Source organism: Corvus moneduloides, chromosome 9, assembly GCF_009650955.1.
Source record: "Corvus moneduloides isolate bCorMon1 chromosome 9, bCorMon1.pri, whole genome shotgun sequence".
In the NCBI taxonomy this organism is placed as follows: domain Eukaryota; kingdom Metazoa; phylum Chordata; class Aves; order Passeriformes; family Corvidae; genus Corvus; species Corvus moneduloides.
Genome location: NC_045484.1, coordinates 945,574 through 970,714, shown reverse-complemented (window position 1 = coordinate 970,714; position 25,141 = coordinate 945,574). Strand labels below are relative to the sequence as shown.

General features: G+C 40.8%; 1 protein-coding gene across 7 annotated transcripts in view; it reads left to right on the top strand.

Annotated features, from left to right (window-relative positions):
- Nucleotides 1–25,141, top strand: part of RALGPS2 (Ral GEF with PH domain and SH3 binding motif 2) — a 115,633-nt gene that overhangs the window by 1,584 nt on the left and 88,908 nt on the right. For 3 of the 7 annotated variants that reach the window (XM_032117341.1, XM_032117342.1, XM_032117343.1), the window contains 2 exons: nucleotides 21,497–21,628; nucleotides 24,028–24,156. In XM_032117341.1, coding sequence (XP_031973232.1) covers nucleotides 21,572–21,628; nucleotides 24,028–24,156 — 186 coding nt within the window. In that variant the 5' untranslated portion in view covers nucleotides 21,497–21,571. Of the gene's footprint in view, nucleotides 1–5,823; nucleotides 5,921–21,496; nucleotides 21,629–24,027; nucleotides 24,157–25,141 lie in introns of those variants that run through there. The other 4 variants (XM_032117339.1, XM_032117337.1, XM_032117340.1 and 1 more) reach the window with 2 other exon arrangements.

Here is a 25,141-nt window from a genome sequence, read left to right as displayed (position 1 = left end):
GTGGTGGTGTTTATTTCTAAACAAAATGGGTGTAACATTCTGTGCATACCAACCAGTTGTTTGAGACCCTTTTTGGTATATAGACCTATTGCATGTTTTACTGGTTGTACGTAATTTTATTTAATGAACTTTGACTCACCAGGTGTTTGTTTTAAAACATTATTAACTCTCAACAGGGCATTAGAAATAATACATGGACCAAAGCTTGACAACTACTCACGCATTTTTTTCATGTATTATTGTAAGGTGTAGTGTCTGATAACAGAACCAGAGGACTTCCACAGGCACCTCTGCATGAGCTGTACTGCCTTGGACCCTGCTTTTGGAAGTTGATATGACCACATGGGTGCCAAAACTGCTGGAGCGAGTTGGCACCAAGTGCCACAGCATAACATTGTAGAGAAGTTGATAATTGCGATTTTTTTCTAGCAGTGTCTCTGATAGAAAAACTCTGGAAAATATTTTATGTTTCTGGGCTCTGTATGTAAATTCTTTTTTTTTTTTTTTTAAATTTAATTTCTATGGTGGGCTTTTTTTTTTTTTTTTTTTTTTTTTTTAAGGCAATCTCTTGTAGAAGCAGAACTGTTTCTGCTTTCCACAGCCTCTGCACATCCCTGCTTGTGGGTTGTCTGCAGTCCTGCTCAGAAGCTGGCTGAAGCTGGGTCACTGGAACTGAGAGGGTGCCCTCTGGTGACATCTGTGTTTGGAGCTCGGGCTGCATGTAAAGGAACACTCCGGCTAGTCTGGAATTAAATACCCCTCCCAGCACAGCTGCGGGTGTGCTCTGCACTGAGCTGCTGGTGTGGCATGGCCGAGTTGGGGAGACAAGCAGTTGTGAATTCGTGTGGAGGATGTACGGCACTCACCTGGTGTCTGTGAGCTCCCGTGTGAAATATTCTGCCTCGTAATTTATTTTGCTGCATTTTGATAAGAAATGCTTAACTCAGTCTAATGGAGACAACTCCGCCTAGAAAACCCCCTTCATGAGGTTATCCTGTTTACTCTCCAGTGGGTTTTGTTTGTTTCTTTGGGTTTTTTTTCCTGTAGAAATGTGGGGGTTTTCCTGCAGAATTTTGGAGAGGTCTTTTCCTTTCCATGCTTTTATCTTGCCTGGTGACTGTAGATTAAAAATGCCAGTGTTTCAGTGTTTTATTGATCTTTATGTTGCTCAGCACTGATGAACAAGAATGAAGATACAGGGCTAACTTTAACTTCAACTACTTGTGTAAACTTTGATTTTTGAAATTGACTGTGTTTGTACAGAAAAGTAATGCTCAGTCACAGTGTGCTAATGCTCTGCTTGATGTGTTTGAATATTAAAAGGTTTGAATTGATAAGCCACACCTCCATCTTAATCAGCTTGTTCCACTATTTTTTTTTTTGATTGAGATTAGGGGTTAATCTTTTCCTTTATATTTGCTTGAAGCTGAGTCATTTGAGCTCCTCCTTCCATTCAATAACTAAAGCTGAGTTGAAAATATCCTTTAGGGGTGGGGAGTGTAATTGGTTGCATTTTGTCAAAGTATAAGCCACCAAAGGCATGATGCATTTCTCTTCTACGTGTTGTTTACAGCTCTTGTTAGAAAACACACTTAGAAATGACTTTTCAAAATTACGAGGAAACATTTCTGTTAAAAACCTTTGCATTTAAATACCTGGAACTGCTGCAGTAGGAATCACCTTTTAATATAAGTGTGTGTGTCATAGTTATTGCATGAGCAGAAGCTTTGTGGGCTTCATGTTTTGTCTGTTTATGAATTAATCACCTTAAAAGACTGCTGAAGCGAGTGTGTCTTAATATTGCGGTTGGGTGTTTTAAGTAGATGCTCTGTATGCTCAGTCCTCTGGAACATGTGGATGTGTGACTGAAACTCTTTTTCCTTTACAAAGATCCATAAAAACCTCATAGGATTCCAGGGAAAATGGCACTGGAGTCCCTAGTTGTGGGCAAGCTGGTCCCACTCAGACTTCTGCCCAGCAGGAAGGGGCCATCCGAAATCCGAGCTGAAGCAGGGCAGTGTGAAGTGTCTAAGGGCTCCCAACGCTGGCTTTGTGCAGTCAGGAGGAGCTGTGTGAAGTGGAGAAGGTGGGGGAACAGGGAGAGGGTGGCCCGAAGCCCTGAACAGGGAGGATGTGTTGTGCAGCGTGGTGTGTTGTGAATGCTGGAGCTGCTTGCTCTGACTCAGAATGGCATAGATGATGGGCATTGAACCAGCTTGTGGCCAAGGGAGGCTGTTCCCAGTCTGTGTTTCAGTTTATAGGAGAGTTTGTCTAGAAAAAGGGACCTGTTTGCTAAATCTTATAGTACAGCAAATAAAACACTGGGAAATCTAGTGAGTCACCACAAAGTATTTTAAAATGTGGTGTTCCTGACCTGCATTTTAGGCTGATCTTTACTCTCTTGGACTCGCTGCTCTGAGGTGTGCTGCCCTAGTACACTCTCAGCTGGTGTTTTCAAAACTCCTGACGGGCTTCCAGATGGGTTGTAGGCTGTCATGTGGCGCAGGTGGTGTCTTCCTTGAACCCATGGAGATCCCCTGAGTTTGCTCACAGAGTCCTTCCTACCCCAGCCTTATTGTCACTGTAACTTTTTACATGTCAGTAACTTCAGCACAGACAAACAACAGCTTGATGAGTAAGGTGTACTTTTCCAGAAGGATGGGATTCCCTTTCTCTTGCCTTGTCTTTGTTGTCCTGCAGTCCTGACTACAAGAGTGACAGTCTAGGTAAAGCTGGGAAAAGAAGCATCTGTGTACCCTAGAGGGCCTGGAGGCTTTGCCCTTATTTCAATAGGTCTGAACTGTTTAGGTGTGGTTTGGCTCTTTCTATCAACTGCATCAACAAGTCAAGGTTTCCTGCCCCAGAAGCTCCCTGGCTGTGCTGCAGCGCACACCTTTGCCTGGCACTGAGGCTCTAGAGCTGCTTGGTCAGAGTATCAAGAAACACTCTTATCAACCCCTCCTGAGCATAGTATTTGTGGTTTAAAGACCTGCCTATTTCTCAGTGGTAAAGAGCAGCCTCCTTTGTTAAAGATTAAGGCTGTAACATGGCAGTTGATTTGGTGCCAGACTTGAGAGAACAACACATCCATTGCTGCTCGATGGTCAAGGGGCAGCCTTTCCCTTTTCTCTTCTGCAGGCAGAAATTGCTTGCAGTCCCCTATGATAGGACAGATCTTGATTCAAACTCTCAAGAATAGTTATTTATTCTGTTTCTATGAGATGTAGGACTTGTGGCCTGTTCTCCATGTGTGTTTCAGAATTTCATTTGTATTTGGATGTACGCATACGTTCCATAGGCAAGGGAAGCTGGAGATTGCATGTGAACATGTGCCTGCCCTATTTTCCCTGGTCTGACTGAGGAGACTGTGAGCCTCTCCCATGAATTGCAAGTGTTGACCACAACAGTTAATGTAGCTCAGTGCCTCATCAGTATGTAGTTGAGATTTGAACATGGATTAGAACAAGCTGGCTGAAGTTCAATCCAGATAAAATATACATGATGATGTGGATGTAATTATCAGCCTCCCTAATTGAAGGGCTGCATTTACCATTTGGTAGAAGTGTTAGTGCCCTCTGGTGACTCACATTTATTACTTGTTCTTAGCAATCATATTGAAGCAGTAAAATCAGTTTTTTAAGTCTTTGACTGGAGGAGTGGTACCCCCTCAACTGATCAGACCTGGAAAATTTGACTGGAAGTCATCTTTGCCCTTCCTCCCATGGGTTTTAGATAGTTTTGTAGTTCCTAGTGCAAGTAAGGAAATACAACAAGCCTGGGTCAGTTGAGGAGTTGAGACCAGCATGCCCAGATAATAAGCAGAACTGCCAGCAAGGGAATTTGACTGTCAAGCTTGCTATGATCTCCTCTGCCAAAAAGTGGTTGGCCCAAACTATTAATTTCTTGGAGCTCATGAATCTCTTGACTTACACTGCTTGTCCTGTGTGTCTGTCAGCTGTCCGAGGACTGAAGCACACACAGAAGAAATGGGTAACAGGGTTTGCAGAGGAGAAGCTTGAGATATCCTGGCTCTCGTGCTGTAATTCCATTTTAAAGTGATTTGGATGCAAAATGTGGTGCAGAAGGTTTTGCTGGCTTTGGAGCTGCCTGAGTGGCACTTATGCTTTGGGATATGTACGTGTCACCTCTTTTCCTCTTTAATGGAGCAGTGCTATTGGCAGCAATCAATGAAGTCTGACGTGACCTAGGTCTGCCTGTCCATGCTCTGACCATTGCTGTAGTAGTGTGGCATTAAAAGCTGCTTGATTTGTGCATCCCTCATTATTCATTAAGGGACAGCTTGGAGACTATGGAATCTTCTCTCATTGAAATGGGCTCAGATTGATTGTGCTGGGGAAGAAGGATATTGATCTTTTTCAGAAGTTGAAGGTGTATTTCTTAGATAATAGTGGCTAGATAAAACTGGCAGAGGTCCTGAAAAAAGTGATCTTAATGCAGTTTGTAAATTGGATTGCTTTTATCCCATTATTAATGTGCCCGGGGTTTGGGGTAATTGTCTAGACTGTAGTATTATATTTTAATTTAGGTTTAGAATTAGTAGTATAATGTCACAGAGTGACTGGACTTGGACCAATAAGTGAATAAACAGGGCTGGTACAAAGCACATTTTCTGTTGTGATACATCCTTTTCAGATTAACGTGTAGGCAGGCAGAAGCCTCCTGTGAAAAGCTGAAGGTCTTAAATTACTGTTTTTCTTCATGTATGAATTTGTCTGAGGAGGTGTGTAAGCACAGGTGAGTTCTGTGTAAAACTCAAATTTATAAACTCTGTAAATGGTTGTTTCTAGTCCACTTGTTTTATTGCCAGGTTGTTTGTTTAATCTTCTAATTGCTCTGAATTTCTGTTGCTTGCTTGATAACTTTGGGGTCCTCCACGCTTATTTAAGTTGATTTGTAATTGAATTAGGTTGTGACCCCATGTGCAGTGAGGCAGCTTATTTATTGACTGCTCACTTCTCACACTGTATTGGCAGAAACCGAGAGATAACGTAGTAGAGAGAACTGCATCAGGGAACTTACCCAGCTAAGAAATTAACCCTCCTTGCCTTGTTTTTTCAGTTTGATAGTTCCCCCAAACTGTCCACTTCAGCCACACAAAATCTTGGGCTAATGTCACAGCAGAGAAAGGAACGGGAAAAAGTATTAGTGGTGGAGATAACTGGCAAGTATAAAGTCAAGTTCCCATAAACCAGCTGAAATTAAAAGTGGATCAGATGACATTTGTTTATAGCTGAGCTTGTGGAGTGTTGATACCTGGTTGTCTTGAATCCCTAGATGGGTGTGCAAGTCTAGGAGCTTGGGATAAACTTTGTTTCAGATTTTATGCAGAAAAATTTGAGGCACTTTAGGATCCTTGTGGCAGACCTGAAAATTCCTTTCGCACAGAGCTAAACTCTGCCATTGTTTCATCTTCTACAGTAGGCTGGTGGAGTGAGTTGAGAGTGATGATGGTGTTACTGGAAACTTGGTAATATAGCTGATCATGTCCAGAAGTCTGTAAAGTATTTTGGGGATTCCAAAAGCATCTGCAATTAGCAGATGCAGGGTGTTAGAATGCTGGTAGCATTGCACAGTTTCCTACGTGTTCATTGTGGATTTCAAAATGCACATAAATTCCAAGTGCCAGATCAGTAGAAGATAAAAAGGTCCAAAGATTCGAGCTACTCACTCTCCAATTACTGCATCACTGTTTTGTGCTGTTGCTAATTAGTAACTTTAATATTATGAAGTGTATTGATAAAGCACATGGTTATGTGGATGACTCATGACCGTTGTATTTCCTCTCCACGGTCATGTAATTAACTTTCCCTGTGTGGTTAAAGGGCACCTGAGCAGTGCTGCTGTTGCTGGCCTGTCCAGACCCCTCTGCCAACAGCCACTTTTCCCATGTGCTTTCTTGGTAAGTCTACCTGAGTTGTGGCAGCTATCTCTTTTATTTTTAGAATATTAGTCATGTACTTTTAGACTGACCAGTGTGTTTAGGCATTAGTCATCAGGCTTGTCTGGTAAGTACCTCCAAATAACTGTGATATTATTATTGATCAGACTTTTACAGAAATATGCCAACAGGCATTTTGGAAAAGAATAATGTGTAAGAGTGGAATCCATTGAGTTCAGTCCTTACATGCAGTTGAAGTGATTTGCAAGTATTTTCTGGAGCTCAGAGTGCAAAATTATTGAAGTATTAGGAAGATTTCTGCTTAGCTGCACAGAAGCCCTCTGCTTCTGAGAGACATGAGTGTGGTGGACAGCGAGCAGCCTGAAACTTGAGGCATTTGTTAGGGTGGATAAAACCTGGCCCTCGCAGGTCTGCCTCAAGATAGGATGAGGTTAAACATTACCTAGCTATAAGGCTTTGTTACTGTTACCTTTTAATATGTCATTCACTGATGGTGTCAGGTGTGTGGTTTCTTAGGAAACTGTTTTCCGTGTTACTTGTATATTGGCAAATGTCCCTCTATAGTAGAAATGGTTTTGCTACTTCGTGTTTGAAAAGTGCTTTGCTCACCACCTGTGGCTGGTTGTTTCTCTGTTGATTATAATTTCTTATAATCCTCCTCTGGGTTTTTTTGTCCCTCCCAGGCTGGGCCTATTTTGGATTTCTTTTGAACAGATTTTGCCAGATAGCTCTTTGATAATGGATTTTGGTATTCTTAGTGATATGCCTTGCTAACTTTTTAATGGTGCTTTAAACAAGTACATAGTGTGTTACATTGGACAAAGGAAGGTAGTAGTACCAAATCTAATTGCAGTATGAAACTGGGATTCTTTGCCTGTATTTTATACTCTTGTGGAGCCATAGGTATGCTGGCAAAAGACAACTTTGTTTGTGGAGATTGTTCAGCTCTACTGCCTATATCTATTAAAGTGGTCAAGTGTCCACCTGGAATAATTTGAAAGGAATTTGGAGAGGAAAATGGTGCTAACCAAACTGTAGTCAGGAGATGAAAGAAAAAGGCAAGCTTGATAAGTTTTATGGGGAGATGGGTGCCAGAGGTACAGTGTTTTATAAAGCTGAAGTCACATTAAAACAATATGAAGTGAAAAAAGCTACTTCTGAGGTACAGTATTTCGTTACCTTTGAGGAATGGCAGGTAAACAGATGGAGTGCTCTAGGAGCTGCTTGTGAGTAGCTTCCTCACTGTCTGCATGTAACGACTTGCCCTTGTACTTAATTAACTCGCTGGCTTTTTTTTAATGTGGATAGGGTCTATGTGACAGAACTTGAACCGTATTTTATGCTGTGACTTGCCTTTAACACTTCTGAAAAGTCAGTCTTGACTCTTCTGAAGGTGTCTTAGTGGTGGGAAGGCTTCTTCAATTAGGACCTAGTTCATGTTTCAGATAAGGCAATTTAATTTATCTTCAAAGAGGCATTTCTCTAGCTGTGTATAAGCTGCTATTCAGGGACATGGGTTTGTTAAGAAGAGAGGTCTAAACCTGTGTTCGAGACCAGCAGCTGGAATTGTTTTAATTTCTTGTGGTTTTGGTCATGAATGCCATATGACTGGGAGGGAGAGGGGAAAGAAATACCCACGTATTTGTTGTTGCACATTGCTAAATTATTTTTTTGTATGTACAATGGAAAGTTTTAAAGTATTTAAGGTGACGTTATGTCAGGGCTTATAGAAAAATTTACTAAGCATGCAAAATGGGTATGAATTCTTAAGGATGTTTAGACTAAGAGAAGTGAACAATATGCACTATTGATTTGAGGCTGATGTGGTTTTGTTGAAGAATAATTCTCGATCTGAATTGTTATCCCAAGACAGTAAAGACATTAATTGAAAGAGTGTTGTCGAGGCCAGAAGTCTTCTATAAAGGGTAGGTTTGGAAAATGTGCAATCTGTTGTGCAGATCTGTATGTTGATACACTTCAGAGGTGTGTTGTATTTGTGTCGCACTGTTAGACACAGAAATCCGGTTGGCATCTGTTAAGTGATACTGCTAAAAAGGAAAGATAGCTCCTTGCATTATTTATCAGACAAACATGAGAGATGTCTTGCTAAGCTATTGCACCCACAAAACTTTGCTTAAATCCCTCATTTGTCAACAAAGGTACGTTGTAGAAGAGTTTAGAGCTTTATTTCAGCTGTACCTATTTTTTTTTTTTTTTAAAGCTAGCTCTTGTTTTCCTGACTTAGGAAATTATTTTACATACTTCATCTCTTTTTATGAGGTAATAGTCTTAAATGGAAAACAGAATCAGGCAGTAGTGGAGTTAAAGGACATGGACAGAGGTGAGATCTCTCCAGGGACCAGGAAAGGACAGGCTTCCCTTTGCTGCCTTGGGATTTGCCAGAGTTGTGTGTTGCTTTCAGGTGTCAGATTTCTGTGTCTGGTACTGAATGTCGTGGATATCTTCTTGATTTTACTTGAAGTGAGGGAGGAGAGATGAGGAGAAGTGATGGACTTCAGCAACTGAAGTTTTTGTTGCTTGTCTCTTCTCTGGTGTCATCTTTCCCTATTACGGTCCAGCCCATTAATGGAATTGGATATCTTTTTTCCCTGGGGCAGTAGGGTGTGTTTCTATGATCTTATCATTAGACTTGCTGATCACTGTTTCTTTGTGCCCTCTTCGGTATTTATGATTCTCCTAAAGTTGGTAGAAGTGCTTTGCTTACAGGAAGAGAATTGCTGTCTTCTGGAATTCGTAATTAGCATCTTCCCTGATGCTGGGGAGGCCAATGTTTTTTAATGTAACAATCCTTAAAATCAGAGAACGCCTCATGGAAGAGATAAAGGAGTCTTGCCTAGGTTGGAGATTCTGCCTCTTGTGAATTGTGTTCTTTTCTGGGTATGGGGCTGGGTCGAGCATGTGCTTCTGTCCCAGGGGGAGCTGATGTTGAATTGGTTTCATTTGTCAGTGAGGGAGCTGGTTGATGCAGCAGTCTCTGGTAGAGCAGCCCTGCTGTCTGATGTTTGCCAGCTCTGTCAGATTTATGGTGTTTATTAGCCACACACAGCTCACCTGGAAAACCCTGCTCTGTTGTTTGTGAGCAAACTAGATTCTTCTGTTGGGAGGACCCTGTAAATCCCTGGATTGCATTTAAACTGGTAGTTGCCTTGCCTGTTTTTGCTTAGGTGGCTTTTCTTTGTTGTCTTGGAGGTAGTGAAATATAAATTTGTATAGGTCATTAAAATATCTTTGCTTTTAAGTGATAAAGCTGTTTCAAAAGTATCACCTGCCAAAACACACTAACCATGTTGTGGCCGGTGACTTCAGGGTGTTCCACCAGTAAGGTACTAATACCCTATTTATGATGTGGCTGGTTCTCATTATGTTTAAATAACAGCAGGCCCAGCATGAACCTCCCCTACTTGGCAAGCTGAACATGAAACTAAAAGATGAAAGTGTTTTCAAAGTGCAGCCAAGGTATTGACTTTTTCAGCCATTCTTTCAGCAGGTAAGAGGCAACTTGCTTCCTGCTAGTATGGAATGGGGAAATGAATTACTAATTTGTGTTTTGGTTTCGTTTTTTAGTTTGGTGATATGGATGATCTTGACTTTGGGATAATATTGAAAGCTCTTAATTAATTTAGTTTAAATATATATATACACACACATGTACACATACATATATTTAATTGGGTTCCCTGTCCAGCTCTCCCAGCTGAGTTTGTTCCCAGCACAGCTTTCTCTTCACTGGGGCTTTTTTGTTGCTCAAGGAAGGCTGCTCCCCCTTTGGTGTGCAGCATCCACTCATACTTCTGATGTTGACAGATTTCCTTGTACCTGCAGAACAAGGACAGTAATAACATAAATTAATGACAGTAATAACAAAGCAGTATCAAATCCTTGTCCAAACTGTAACTTAGGGTACTCATTCCAAATACTTAGAAACTATTGCTGAGACCCTTTCAGTTCTCTGTGTTAGTCATGGCCTTTTGTCATGTTTTTTCCTCCTATTCAAGGTGAATCTTGTATGAGAGCAAAAATGCTTGTCTTAGCTAAGCTGTATGTTTATGTGGCTGAATTGTTGCTTTAAGGCAGCAATAGAGGGCATGGCAGGGCTCAAAGAAGTGTTGTATTTTCATTTAGATGAGGTAAAGAATTCGTTTTCACTGGTTTGTCCACAATGACTGTCTGTTGCTTGAGAATAAGCCAGTGCTGTTGGGTATTCTGGGCCAGAAGATGTCCTCTGCAGAAGGGGGGAAAAAAGATGTTTGTGCAAAATTTAGGACTGAATTCCTGCAGTATTTCCTGCCAGAAGTTGCCAGGAAAATGCTTACCTGGTAGATGTCTTAGGATCTGAGGATCTTTGCTTCAGTTCTTCTACTTGTGGTTTCCCTGAGCTTTGTGCTACTTTATCACTGTGATGGTTTTGGTGAACCTGGAAAAGAAAGCAAAGCATTTTCCAATAATTTTGCTAAGATTTTGGCTATTAGTATTACTGAAGTAGCAGTTCATGAAGGATTCTTTTGGAAGGTTCTAATCTGTGAGCTTTTGAAAGATAAAGTTGACATCACCTCGTGGTCACGTGACAATGGGTGTTATATCCCTAATTGTGATAGCCTCCTTTGTCATGCTATGCACTTTCTTGCATTATAGCATTTTAGATTTACTTTTTCTCAGTTAAAAGATAAGCAAAAAATGGATATAATTGTCTTCTTAGTTAAATGAAATGTTAAATGGCATGATTTCCTTAAAAGGAAAGTGTTATCTGCTGTAAACCAATAGTTAATATTCAAAACACCATTCTCCTTCAAATCTCTGTCACAACTATATTGTGTACAGGATACCTCTGTTGTTACTCTTGGACCCAAGTTTTTGGCTTGCACATATCTGCACTTAAATCAGTCTTTAATGTCTGCTTTCATTGATTTGGCAGAAACTGACTCAGCTGTGTTTCGTAGGCTTAAGGATGTGTTTGAGTGATAATTATCCAGTCATCCACAGAATGGAACAACTCAAATATCCAAGTAGTTGGGTAGGATATCACTTGTGAACATACTGTGCTGAATTCATAGTGCTGGAATAATCTTAAAAAACCTGCTTGACAGTCTGTATCGAAGACATGTCATTAATCTTACCCCTACAGTGTCTTTCTCTTGGTTTTGTAACAAGAGTTTGAGGCTTGCCTTTACTGCCCTTAGAGGTATACAGATTATATTGTGTAGCTGGTTCTTACTCTTTGCCAGCTATGCTCTTCAAATTAATGCTTGTGCTGCTACATCTCAGTGTCTTTTTGATGTCTTCTGGAAAGCCTTGTATTCTACATCAGTTAGACAAGTTCTGTAGATATTTATTATGTCATTCCCTCTTTAGGGCAGATCCTTTCATCAATAATGTAGATAGATGGCTTAGAAATGGCTCCGGCAGGGCTCTCATTTATACTGCACATTTACCTGAAATCACATTGGGATTTTTCTGGTGACCGGGCTGTTGCTAATGCACATGCAATAAATGGGTTTACCAGAATTTCAGGTCTTCAAATAAATTCTTGTCTACCTTGAGTGTCTAAAGAGACAACATTGCCCTATGGTCTACTGTAAGTTTCTATTTTGATAACAAGAAAAAAGTCTGATACCATCTTAAAAAACATACTGTCCTCCTTAATGAAAAAGTTCACTCTGAATTTCAGTTGAAGCAAGCATATTCTTGGTTAACAGTTCCAGACACTGAGTAGGTCACTGGTATATGGTTGGGCCATCTGACTGTTGGAGTTCTGTACTTGAATTTACTTGGTTTCTGTGTCTCTATGTAATTTGGTTTCTATGTCATGTTTTATTGGGCAGATGCTTTGGTGATCACCAGTTGCTGACTGATCTTGGGTGGAGAAAGGTGTATAACATTAAACTATGGATATTTAGGTCTTCATCTGTTCTTTCCTAAGTTGGCTGATTTACTGAGGCCCTTCCAAAGGGAGTTAGAAATGTGGAAAAGAGGTGAATGGGATACGCCGATCGATAAGTAAGTGGTTTGTGTGTTGTTTGCTTGTCGAAGTTGTTTACCCTAGGCTTGACACACTTCTGTGAATGAATGCAGGGGCCAGTGACACAGGCAGAAGACCAGCTCTCTTCCCCAATGTCTATTGTAGTTTCCCATAATAGTCATCGTACCAAACAGGCAATTCATAGGCTGATAGATTTTTTCCTGTTAGCACCATTTCTATAGCAACGGTGCATATCAATGCATGATGTTCAGGAAAGAATAATTACAGAGCACATCAGTTAAATGTTGCTGTCAAAGGTGTTATTGATAAAGACTGTACTCATCTCTCTGAAAGCTGAATTTCAAACCAGACTATGATACTGTGTGTCCTCTTTGAGAAAGGTTCTTATTGTCTATTAGTAGCTTTACAAAAAAATACAGTAAAATGTTCTCTCAACAGTATTTTCTTCTGAGTGAGAAAGTCAGGCACTCCATGGGGGAGGAGTTTTGCCTTCTTTTCCTTAAATGTCAATCTTTTTTGCCTTCCTGTACAAGGCAAGGGTGCAGTCGAGGCTGGTGGATGTACCGAGTCCTTAGTTCTGTGGATTTGGAGCCTGTTACTCAGCAACAGCTGGGACTTTCTCATTTCTCTCTCATTAAAAATGTGTCCTAGGATGATTGGATCATCTTGGTTTTGATTTGGCTGTTTGTAATTTTGACTCTAGCATTTAATGCTTCCAGGAGTTTATTTAATGAGTTGCATGGATATTTGAGTTTTCTTCACATCCCTATGTGATGTGTAGGTTGACACAGATAAGTCGTTGTGGATCCTCAGGCTCAGTTTTTGTCACTGTTTTTTTTCTTACATGTGCTTTTGGCATGCAAGTTGTGGTGATTGCTGGTGTCTGAGCTCTGTAGCCTGTTTGCAGTAGCAAAGCTCAGGCTGTCAGTTGTCATCCCTGTCTCGCAACTTACAAGTGTGCGGTTGTACATAAAATTATATTCAAGTATTTTTCCCAGATCTTTTTCCTGTGAAACACTTTCTGTTCTGAGAGAAGGCATGCCACCTGCATGGATCCATTTGCAGATCATTACAATGGTTTTCTTCAAGTCTGCCTTCTGCTGATTTTTGTGTTGCCTTATTTAAAATAACAGTATAAAAAAGCTAGGAATATAGAAGGCAGTTCTAGAGACTTTTCACTGTGAGATGTGATATTTTTGCTGATGCACAGCCTTAATAATGCTTCCATATTTATATGTTGTTTGTATTATCCTCAAACAAAGCAAAACTGGATCTAAATCCCTCTGAAAAGAATTTTTGGATCCTGAAGTCCAGGTTAGCAGCATTCAATGCTCCACTGTAGCATGCTCTTGAATATGATTTCCCTGTTCAGAATGGTGTATGCAGATGTGCTCTTCCTTTATTAATTCCACTGATATTGTGCCTGCACTTCTTAGCCATAATAACACTTTACAAACTGAGCATCAGTTAATCAAGAGGATATTAATCATTTACTGCTCCTCTTGTGTGCAAACAAAACTGACAACTGTATGGCCATGTGATGGAGGTCTTGGAAAATCCAATTGGGGAATGATTATCATCTTATTGAATGGCCTAATTAATTAAAAATATTTGCTTCTGGTTTAAATCTTATTTATTTTCTTTGCCATCTTCTAATTCTTGAAAATAACTCTCAGTGGCTCCTGTCCTTCAGAAATACCTCTAGGTTATATTTTTTCCTGTTGTGTATCTTTGGGGCAAGGAGGGATTCTCCTCTGGTTCGTCACTGAGGAAACCTGGATTTCTTCTTCAGGATGAGAAGAAATGTTGCTCAAAGAGATTAAGCTTTGGGTTGGCTTTCGTTGTTGGAGGGAGATGAGGAGGGTAGAACATTATGCTTTTGATGTACTTTCTGTGCTAAAAGAATTCCCTCCTGCTTACTCTTTTGGCATATGGGAAGGAAACCAAACTAGGTCTCATAAATTCAGAGGTTCCCTCTTCTGATAGCAATTGCAAAGTAATAGCCAGATCCAAAGGAATAAAGCTTTCTTCTGTGGACTTTTCTCAAGAACTACTGACAGAGGCTTGTTGGTGATCTCTGAAGGGAAGTGCCAGGGACCTGATGATTTGTAAGCAGTTTGTGAGCAGAAAGTTCTTCAGGTTTTGTGCAGTTATTTTCTTAGCATGCATACATTTTGTCTTTTAACACTCAGCTGCTGCTGGAGAGGCCTTTGGTTAGCAGAAGGCCAACCTCTTGTGACCTCAGGCTAAACCTAAACAGCACGTACACATGTTCACATTTTTGGCTTACTCCATTTGTTGCCTGCAATGATCCTTTTCCTTCTGCTTGGTTCATGCCTGTGTGAGGGCCTGGATCTGCCACTGCTTGCAGCTGTGTACCAGTTCTCATGCTGAAATTTGTTACCTTGTGCTAGAATATCTCTCAGTTAAGTCCTGGCCCTGGGTCAGTCCACTGAGGAAAGCTGCTTTTGCGTGGTGGAAGTGAGAGTGGTAAGGATCTCCTTCCTATTTGTGTGTAACTAACCTGGAAAAATTGCCATTTTGAGCTGAACCTCTTGGTGATTGTTGCAAGTTGGTGACAGACTGAGCTAATGGTGTGAATTTTGTAATAGGATTTGGTAAATGAGTAACTTGTGCCCTGGAGAAGGATATTCTGGCTTTTACTTTTGGTTTTTCTTTCTTTATCTCATCCAAGGAAATGGGAGCTGCAAGGTGTACCAGTTCTTGAGATTAAAAAGGAGAGCACTGGGTACTGGAGAACTGTGGAGAAGAGGTCTAGATAGCTGGAAACCAAGATATGAATGAGACAGAGCCTTGCTATTACCTTAATGTTATCTCTCTCTATTTCTTTTCTCTCTCCCCCAGCCTCCTTCCATTCCCAGAGCTGGGGAATGAGGTGCATAAAAGCAGCAATAAGATTTATTCAGGACAAATTATAGTGAAAGTGCTCTGTGAATAGTGTCTTCTTAAAGAATAGTAATTTTACCTAATTGCCAGGTAAAGCCTTTTCTAAGGTAAAAAAGAGAATCTAAATTTAAATGAACGTGTTTAAATGAAGCTTCTTTTTTTACTTAAAACTTCAGTGTCAAACCTAATGAAAGAATTTTTTGTTCCCTTTCTTGCTGTTCCATGGATTCTAATTTCATCTGTCTTGGAGTTTAACCAGCTGATACTGCCGTGACTGTTGAGCAACAGATGCTTAGGGAAAGATGTATGTGTGACATAAGTGAGCTGTGTGAGTACAGAAGTGCTTTGAGTTTCCAGCAGGACTCTGGAAGGCAGGAGTCTGTGTTACTGGGTCAGCTGTGCTGCTGGTGCAGCAGCGTGTGACAAGGTTTCTGTCAGGAAGGAGTCCAGCATCAGCTTAAGCAGCTATGGGGTATTTGCTGTTAGTGGTGTTGTCTGAAAACTGTTCAAGAACCCAATTGCTGTTATTCAGATTTTGAGCATAAATTTGCATTTTAGTCATACTTCTGGTGCATCTTCCTGGTAGTTAAACGCGGCAAGTGTGTCCTCAGCAGATCTCAGTTTCGTACCATAAGCAAGCTGGGGTCTCCTGGGTTCCACTTATGAAAGAAGTTTCACTGTCTTCAGAGTACTTGCAGAATATCTGCAAGCCCTTCTGTGCATGCATTTCATGGAAAAAATGTTTTGGAAGCAAGGTGACCAGAACTGCATAGAGTACAGCATCAGAGTCCCTTCGGCATTGTTTTGCAGGTGGTGTTGGTCCCTAATTAATGCAAATATCTGGGTCTCATCTGGCTACTTCATGCTTACAGCTTTAGTGGCATCATTTCTAGCTGAAATTCACAGCAGAAATTTTACAGGAATCAGCTACCAGAGTCCTTTAATGATTGACTTATGGGGTTTTTTTTTTTTGTTCTTCTGTCCATCGGATAGCTTTATTTGTCCTGTATTGTACTGCTTTGCTGTATTTCTAAATGGTTTTTGTTTTAATATTTGTAGTGGTATTGCATATTCAACAACTCTTAGTAATCTGGGTTTTTTTAATAATATGCTTCCATATATGTTTTTTGTCATGTCTCTCTCCAATGTGTGTCTTCTTGTGTCTCTTATCTCCGTCTTCACGAGATAGGCACAGATTAGGCAGTGCTTTGCCAAGATTCACGCCCCTAGAGATCTCATAGAGTTTCATAGGTCTGGGATTTTATTATTTTCAGTGATAAATTTCCTGCAAGGGAATGGAGTAATATTAAGTTGCTTGAGCTATTATTTTGTCTTTTGTGGAAGTTTCTATTTTTATCAGTTTTGCTATCTTAATATCATCATGCTTACCAAAAACTGAATGAAAGGATGGTTTTAGGTGACTTTCATTTCTCTTCTTTAAGGGTACGTACATACTACCTTTATTCTTACAGTACAGTAACCTGGGTGGGTTTCTGCTTGGTGGCTCGAATGTGAAACTGAAGGATATCGTTTGGAAGGTGCAATTTGTTTTTTCTTTGTTGGTCTTTGCCTATTCCTTGGTGACTCTGCTTCATTGTGGGGCTTTTATGTTTGTTGGGTCTTTTTGGTTTGGCGTGGAGTGTGTGGGTTGCTTCTTTTTTAGTATGCTTGGTCTCTTAGGTTTTTTGGCCGTGGGTTGTGTTGGTTCTTAGCAGTTGTCTCAGCTTTTGCCTTTTAGACAATAAGTTTTCCTCCGCTCTCTAGTTTCCGCAAGATCAGGAGCTCAAGTTCATTGTGTCTGGAACAGACTTTTTTTGGTCCCTACTGTTTTTTGGTCTCTGAAGTCTTTGGTAGTGACTCTGCATTTATAGTTAATGATGATCCATGCAAGGCACTTTTGTTTTCTTAATGGGGATCTGTGATCAAAACAAATGACACTTTGTACTGACATTATGAGTAAGAACAAAGAGGATATTGGTCATCGTGACTCTTGAGCTATTCCTAAAACTTCACTGAGATTGTTTCTTCAAAGCTGTTGTACTGTTCTGGGCAGGAAGTTTTAAATGTAATTTTAGGGTCGTCTTTTAAAGTGCTGTTTGTACAGTATTTTTGGGACAGTGTTTGACCCAAACTGAGTCAATAATATCTGCTGTGGGAGGGAGTCGGGCATAAATGTTGTGTTAGACATCTGTGAGAGTCCAGTACGCTCTGCCCAGGTTCTTTTGGATATTCCACACATGGAGGGGGTGTAATGCTTAATGTAAAGTTAACAATTTGAATATAGTTGATGTTACAGAGGATTTCTGATTTAGCAGTGTGGTACAAAATACACTGAAATCGCAATACAAATGCAAGTTCAACTCAGCAAACGACAGCAATTGCAGTGTAGAGTTGAAACACAATAGCAGCGAGATCCTCATTGCTGGTCTCTGGAGTGTGCTCGCTGTCACGATGCTGGTGTCCCCAGTCACCAGGCAGGAACACGTGGGTTGAAGCCAGCTCAAGCTCTCTGAAATTCCTTGTTTGGGTGGTTTTGTAGAGCCACGTCTCTGCTCCCCCGTGCTGCTGTAGCTAACTGGGGAGACTGTCGCGTCTAACAATGAACTCGGGCAGAAGCATTCACAACACCAGTTGATTCACTCAGCTGGGATGCGGTCAGTTGATCTACTCCACTGACAGAGCTGTTTATCTAAAACAAAGGGCACTCTCTGGTCCCCTTTGTGCTGAGATCAGGTCAGCTCTGCAGCAGCTGTGCTTGGGCACACCCTGCTGCTGCCCTTGCTCGTCCTCACCGAGCTGCCTTCCCTTTGGGGGGGGGGGGGTCTAGGATCATCAGCACAGCCTTGGCTGAATTTGCAGAAAAACTCACTGAAGGCACCAGACGCTGCTTAGTTATGCTGGCTTTGGCTGGGATAAAGTTCATTTTCTCCACAGTATTTAGTGTGGGGCTGTGTTTTGGATTTGTGCTGAGAACAGTGTTGATACCACAGGAATATTTTTGTTACTGCTGAGCAGGGCTGACACAGAGTCAAGGCCTTTTCTGCTCCTCACCCTGCCAGCACGTAGGCTGGGGTGCACTGCAGATTGGGAGGGGGTATAGCTGGGACAGCTGACCCCAGCAGGCTTATTCTAGGCCATATATGTAATAATATAAATCTGGAGGAAGAAGGTGGGAGGGGTGGCATTTGGAGTGGCTTTTGGCTTTCCGAGTCACTGTTACACAGGATGGAGCCCTGCTTTCCTAGGGATGGCTGAACACCTGCCTGTCCATGGGAAGCAGTGAATGAATTCCTTGCTTTGCTCGAGCACACAGCTTTTGCTTTCCCTACTGAGCTGTCTCCATCTCGTCCCACGAGATTTTTCACTTTTATCCTGCTGATTCTCTCCCCCGTCCACTGTGGGGGAGTGAGCGAGTAGCTGCATGGGGCTGAGCTGCTGGCTGGGGCTAAACCACAACAATAGTCTAGATATTTTCATTGTTTGGGTGTGATGAATATTTGTATCAGTCTTTTTAGTTTGCTTTCTACTGTACAGTGTGTGTAACATGAAGAGGTAGGAAGATACCACACAGTGTGTTGAGGCTTCAGGCTGGCATTAAATGCTTAGGTATTTTGTGCATCGTATAAAACACTCTCAATTCCATGTGTAATGCATTTCTGAGCACAAAGGCATTTATTAAATTGGAGAGGAGAAACAGACTGGAAGTTCAAATTACTCAGTGTAATTCAGTTTTGGTAATTGGATATACAAGGTACACAGTGAAAACTGTGACTCACTATTGCAGAGTGGTGACAGTCGTTCCACAGACCCAGCTGTGCTGCTCTGAACTTCTCTGCTCTTGGTCACTTTCTGATATTGCTGTTCACAGATCATTTTGCTCTTGAGCAGAAGGATGGTATAGGAAGCAAATGATTTAGTTATTCCAGTGTGAGGATTTTTTCAATATTTGTCTTAAGTGCCACACTGACCAAAACTGTTGCTGTGACTTTTTCTTATTATGGGAGTGGTGATGTACTTTTGAAAGCTGCTAGACGTGAGAGCATTGTAAAGGTTGCCAGTTCTGGAACGTTAAGGTTGATAAATATATATTTATAGCAGTTCAGTACTAATTCAGCTCCTTACTGTATCCTCACAAAATGTGAAAAAGTATAAATATATTCAGACATACTCTTGTAATGCAGCAATGGGCACAAAGGTATCATTGTGTGGACAGCTTTGTTAGGATACAGCTTGATGGCAGATGTTACATTTTGTGAACTCTGTTTCCTTTGCATGGAGGGGTTTTTTTCCCTAAGGGATTTTCTGCTTGCTTTTAAAAACAATTTTAAAAATCCAATGTTGGCGTGCCTCATAGAAGTCACTTCTCAGCATGGTGGCCCCACACCTCACTAAGAGACAGAGTTCTCTCAATTCCCATCACAGTAACCAGGTAGAAGAGGAAGACCTGGATGAGCATGCAGCACTGCTGAACCTTCCTCAGCTCCTCTGAGGTGGAAAGTCTGTCAGGAAATACAGGGAGGAAGTTCTTGTGGATAGCTGTGGGTTAGGTGAGACTAATAATTGAGGAAACTGGGCTTTAACACTTGCTGATAGAGGAATTAGTGTACTCTTGTTGATGTGAGGCTGATCTGCCAACTCCATAGGCTTCTATGATATGTGGAGTTTCTTTTAATTAGCACCATCCAAATACCTCCACAAACAAAGCCCCCAGAGCTCAGTTTTTTGTTTTTCCTTGCACAGAAGGGCTTCCCTAATTCTTTGCTTTTTTGCCTCCCGTTAATAAGGGGAAGGGGAACAATTGAAGCCTATGTGAGCCAAGGGTCAAATATATAACATTTAGCTTAAGATAGTTTGAGGAAATTGTGCAGTCTGGCCCATAACTGTATCATACAACTGCTTTCCTTAAAAACACAGTGGTTAAAAAAACTCCCAAAATTTTAAAGGGTAGGGCTTTTTTAGCAGAAGAGATTACTTTGGGATAAATGTAGCACTTTGAGCATGTGGGGTGCCTGAAACTGGTTTTGAAGATGTGATACCTGTGGCCTCTACTGTCACTACAAAAATGAAACTTTTAATGCATCAGTTAGAGTTTTATTTCTGTGCTTTTCTCTTAAGTAAACGAAAAAGCTGTAGGAGAGAGGCACTGGGGAGCTGGGCATTTGCCAATATTCCCCAAGACAATCTGAAGGGTAATTGAGGCGGGAAAGGACAGGACAGCAGTGACACTCAGAGGCCAAAGATGAGGGTTTTTTCTCTTTGTGTGATGTGTTAGTGTAATACCAGCTAAAGCTTAAGTGCAGTTGAGTGCCTTTTTAGTGGAGGAATCAGTCTTAATGAAAGCACGTGGGCTGGGAATGTAGCATTAAAGTGAAATGTAACATCCTCTGTCCTGTGACTGAGACAGTTCTGTCAGTCTTTCTAAGCCCACAAAGGGTAGAATGTGGATGGCTGTCCTGAATTGCAGAAGTACAGCTCAGATGGGACGGGTAATACTCAAAAATACCTGGAAGCTGTAGTGTTTGACTGACATTTACCACATTGCTCTCTTGCACTGCCTTCCTTTCTGTATTGCATTCCTATGGTGACACGTTAGCATTTGAGGATATTTTCGTATTTAAATGTTGCAGTTTCTTGCCTTCTGGGCTTGTCTGTCTGACATGCTTGGTTTAGATCCCTTGGAGATACAGCTTTTTGGATTATTTTATTTCATTCCTTAGAGGCCTTAAGTATGAGCTGCTGTAATACCATTTTGTCATGTGGAATTACCCAGTTACCTGTCACTTCCCTTCTCCATTTATTTTCAGACCATGCAATAGCTCTGAGTTAAACTACAAACCAAAAGTGAATTTAATAAACAGCAGCAACTTTGGAAGCAATCACACCTGCTATAGACATAGATACATGGAAGCTGATTGATAATAGTTTTCACACTAGAGGGCACTAACAGCTCATTAATTTAAGCACCAACCAGTTTTTATACTCTGTAGCACTTTGGGGTTGGGTAGTCTTACTGTTTTTATAGTGGATGCCAAAGGTTTCCATTTCTTTGCAGCCTTTTCTCTGCAGAATGAAAAGTCATAGTATTCTTGCAAGGATGCATGAGAAGTTAGTGTGTGGAATTTTCCTTTGTGTGTTTTTCTGTTTGTTTGGGTTTTTTTTAACTAAGCAATAATTTGGGTCATTTGTGGAGAAAAGTATAAATTCCACTTGTACTTTTAATTGCTTTCAATGTGATAATTTTCACTTGAAGCTGGTGAAGAGTCATGTAAGATAGGAATTGATTGGATAATACCTTGTTAAAGTTATCTAGTAGAGTTAACATCTGGAATATACTTTTAAAAGTTGGTAATAAAAGGAAAAACATCATCTGTGAGCTGATGTTGCAGACCTCACTTTGTTTACATATTGATTCCTGGTATAGAGAAAATAGTAGGGGAAAAGAATGTGGTAAGTCAGTACTGCCAGTAACTGTTGAATTTTAATGGAACCTTCAGTTGTGTGTGTTGGTTTTAAGTAGGTAATTCTAAACTACGTGTTAGAATCTGAAATCTGGACCTCAGAATGGTGTAGCCATTTTGGAAGTCCTTTATTTTTGTTGAGGATTTTAGGCTCTGAATCTTGATTAAATGCCCTGAAGAAAGTGGTTTCTGATACCTTTTTGCTCCTTGTAGGAATGGTTATTCGGTTGCCTTGGAGATGATGCTGCTGCTGTAAATGTAGGGCCGAAGATTAATGGTGTGGGCAGTATGGACCTAATGAACGGACAGTCCAGCAGTGTTAATATTGCAGCTACTGCTTCAGAGGTAAGGATTGAAAACCTCACTGGGTAACTGAGTGCTCAGTTTTTACCTTAAGTGCACTAAAATGTAGTTTTTCTTTTAACAGGTCTTGTCCAACAGATTCTTGTTCTGTGCCTTGGTTTCATACACCCCTCTTAGTGTGACTAAAATGTAAAGTCCTGAACATGGCATACCACAATAGAGCATGAGCTTGCCTTTACAGTCTTGCCATAGCCAAAGCTGCTTTTTTCCATGTTCTCTTCCACCGCATCTAGACAAGGAAGCATTTCTTTTCAAGTTTTAACAAGAATAGATGCTCTTAGCACATGAAGCTGGGTTGGCAGGGGCAGTGGGAAATGTTCTTTTCTTTGACAGGTACTTGTATGTGTGTGTGTGTACTGAGGAGCAATCTGACACAGTAGCAGTGGAACAAAGTTGTTCCCTTTGTCACAGGTAGTTGCTTCCTTCCTCGAATCTCTGGACTGTACCAAGGATGTTTCGTTTATTTGCATATTTACAGATGAGTTTTGTTAGCAGCTGTGTGTGGCATGCACTTGCATATGGAAATGGGGAGTTCCACAAACAAGGTGAAAGGAAAATTGGAGTCTTGTGTTACCAAAAGGAACCAAGTATCTCCAGCACAATTTCACAAATATTGTCAAGAAAGCTGGCATCAGTCTCCAAGACCTTTGTTTGTTTTTATATAGATTCTTGTACTCCCCTTATAATTGTTTCATGTATCATTGACTATTTTTTGGCATGCATCTGAAAAATTTTCTTGGAGGAAAGCAACTTTTTTACTCAGCAAAATAGTCTTGAATGTTTATATGATGTCTGATAAAATTGAGTAAAATATATTTTGGCAAAATTACATAAATTTAAGCAAGTGGTATTTTTTTTTTCTATCTTGACTAAGAAGTACGAAAAAGGACTTGTAACTGAAATGTTTCTGTAAGCATATTGGTTACTGAAGATGCCTGTCTGGTTTGGAGTTTTTGCTGGTGTTTTCAAAGGCAGATCTCTAGAGAGATTCTACTGTCAGAATCTAATTAAAAGTGGGCATCCATTATTAAATAAACATTTTCTTTATAATGTGTCCTTATAACAAAAGTGCTTGAAAATGGACAAGAGTTTATTTCAACTGGCTGAATTCTCAAGGACCCATGCCCACAGTCTTGAAAACTTTGAACATCATTAGCAGGAAAATGACAGTGTCAGAAAGGGCCTTGACAGTGTTGGCCCACTGGCCACCCCAGCAACCCCACCCTGTGCATCCCTGGGAGCGTTGGCCAAACCCTCCTGGAGCTCTGGCGGCCTCGGGGCTGGGACCATTCCCTGGGGAGCCTGGGCAGTGCCCAACCACCCTCTGGGGGAAGAACCTTTCCCTGATACCCAACCCAAACCTCCCCTGACCCAGCTTCAGGCCATTCCTTCAGGAATGAATGAATAGAATCTAGGTCTGCCTCTCTGTGCTAGAGGAAGTGATTGCTCATAACACAAATGTATTGCTTTAATGTGAAAACCGTATATGAAACATATGAAATCAATATAAAGTGTTAATTTTTTGAACCACATTTGTATTTTGCAGGGAAGCAAAATCTTTTTGTAGATAAATTTTAATAGAAGAATATCCTAGGGCCTGGGGTTTTTTGCAAATGTGGATTACTGTAATTTAAAAACAACACTAAAATTCCTTATGCTAAACGTCTTCAACAGGAACATGTGTGGCTCAGTGTAATTTTTGTAAGCTTTCATGTTTTTAAGAGAAAGAGGAAGAGAACTGATAACTATTCCTTTGGGGCAGACCTTGTCTTTTTCCTTGCCACAGTGATATTTTTTCTGTTTGAAATTCAGTGTGACTGTATTATTGTTGCTGATACAGTTGTTGTTATTACCTTTCCTGTCAACAAAAATGGAATTTAATTATGCACTGAAATATAACTGTTGTGTTTTGAGGAACTTGTTTGAAATCATGGGATTACTTGGATTGGAAGGGATGTTAAAGCTCATCTTGTTCCAACACCCCTGCCATGGGCTGGGACACCTTCTACCATCCCAGGCTGCTCCAAGCTCTGTCCAACCTGGCCTTGAACACTTGCAGGGATCCAGGGGCAGCCACAGCTGCTCTGGGCACCCTGTGCCAGGGCCTCACCACCCTCACAGGGAAGAAGTCCTTCCCAATATCCCATCTAACCCTGCCCTCCTTCAGCTAGAAGGAAGTCCATGGAAATCCAGAAGTCACTTTGAGGGTCTGATTTTTTGCAGTCCGTGTCAGGAGAAAGTGTGTTCTGTGACTGACTTTGAATTGATAATTTACCCGATAGAAAAAGTCTGTTAACGATGACGTTTGGACAGAAATTTTGCTTTTGGGAGTGTGAAAAAGAGAAGACAAAAAGCAGAGGACAGGTCCAAAATAGCCTCAGTGTTTTTGTTTGTTTCTGCAGAAGAGTAGCAGCTCCGAGTCCTTGAGCGACAAGGGTTCAGCTGAACTGAAGAAGAGCTTTGATGCAGTGGTATTTGATGTTCTAAAGGTTACACCAGAGGAATATGCGGTAAGCAAGTCCAGGGATTCTAATTACTTTGTGTGTGAATCTCCTTTTCCTCTGCTTCTCCATTTCTGTACTTCTTTTGCCTAACTTCTGTCATCCATGGGTTTTAAAAACAATCCTGTTCTTTAGTTCTTCATTGTCTCTATTCTGTTTGAACTTAAGGGATCTTTTGGAGCTCTGCTGTCCAGGTATTTTTCCTACTCTTCTATGTAGCATAGACCAAAGATTCTTTAGTCTACGCGATGCAGCTTAGTTATGACATGCCTATTTTAGTTGCAAGACTATACTTGATCTGTACTTGTGGTTTTTTGGAGGCATTTTGGTTCTTAACTCTGTTATTTCTTGCTCTAGGAAGCTTTTCTAGTTTTCGTCTTTTTGGTGCGCAGAATAATGAGATGTTTAACCAAAACACTGGGTGATTGTTTCGTGTTGTTTTTACTCCCAGTAGAGGTGAGGATAACAGATGGTCCCTCTAAGTGATTCGAGTATGTTACTAGAAAGATTGCTAAGCTCTTACTGCATTTCTAATTCAAATGATGAGATTCATGAGGAGTTGTCCGGGGGAGATTGTTGATATGGAGTAATACATGTCACAAAGTATTCCCATTTAGTTTGTTCTGGTTGTAATCATTAATAACTATTTCAGTTAATTATTAATGGCTAAATTGATTTTAATGAGAACACTGGAAATTTAAAGCAGCTGGATTATGAAGTGGTACTTACACATTAAATTCTTCTTTGCTAGGGATCATAATTAATTATGGGATTTATTCCTGACTGAGGCTCAAGTCATGTGATTTGGGCCTCTTCCTTGCACTGTTGTCACGAGCAGCTGGGCAGTGAATCACCTACTTTCCATGGGAAGATGTTTTTTGGGGCTGGCTATCCTTCCAGTTTTATCTTATGATTCCTGTACATAGAGTAAATCTAAGTACTTGGGGAATGTGGGGCTAGGGACATGAAGTCGAGTGGAATTATGTATTCAGGC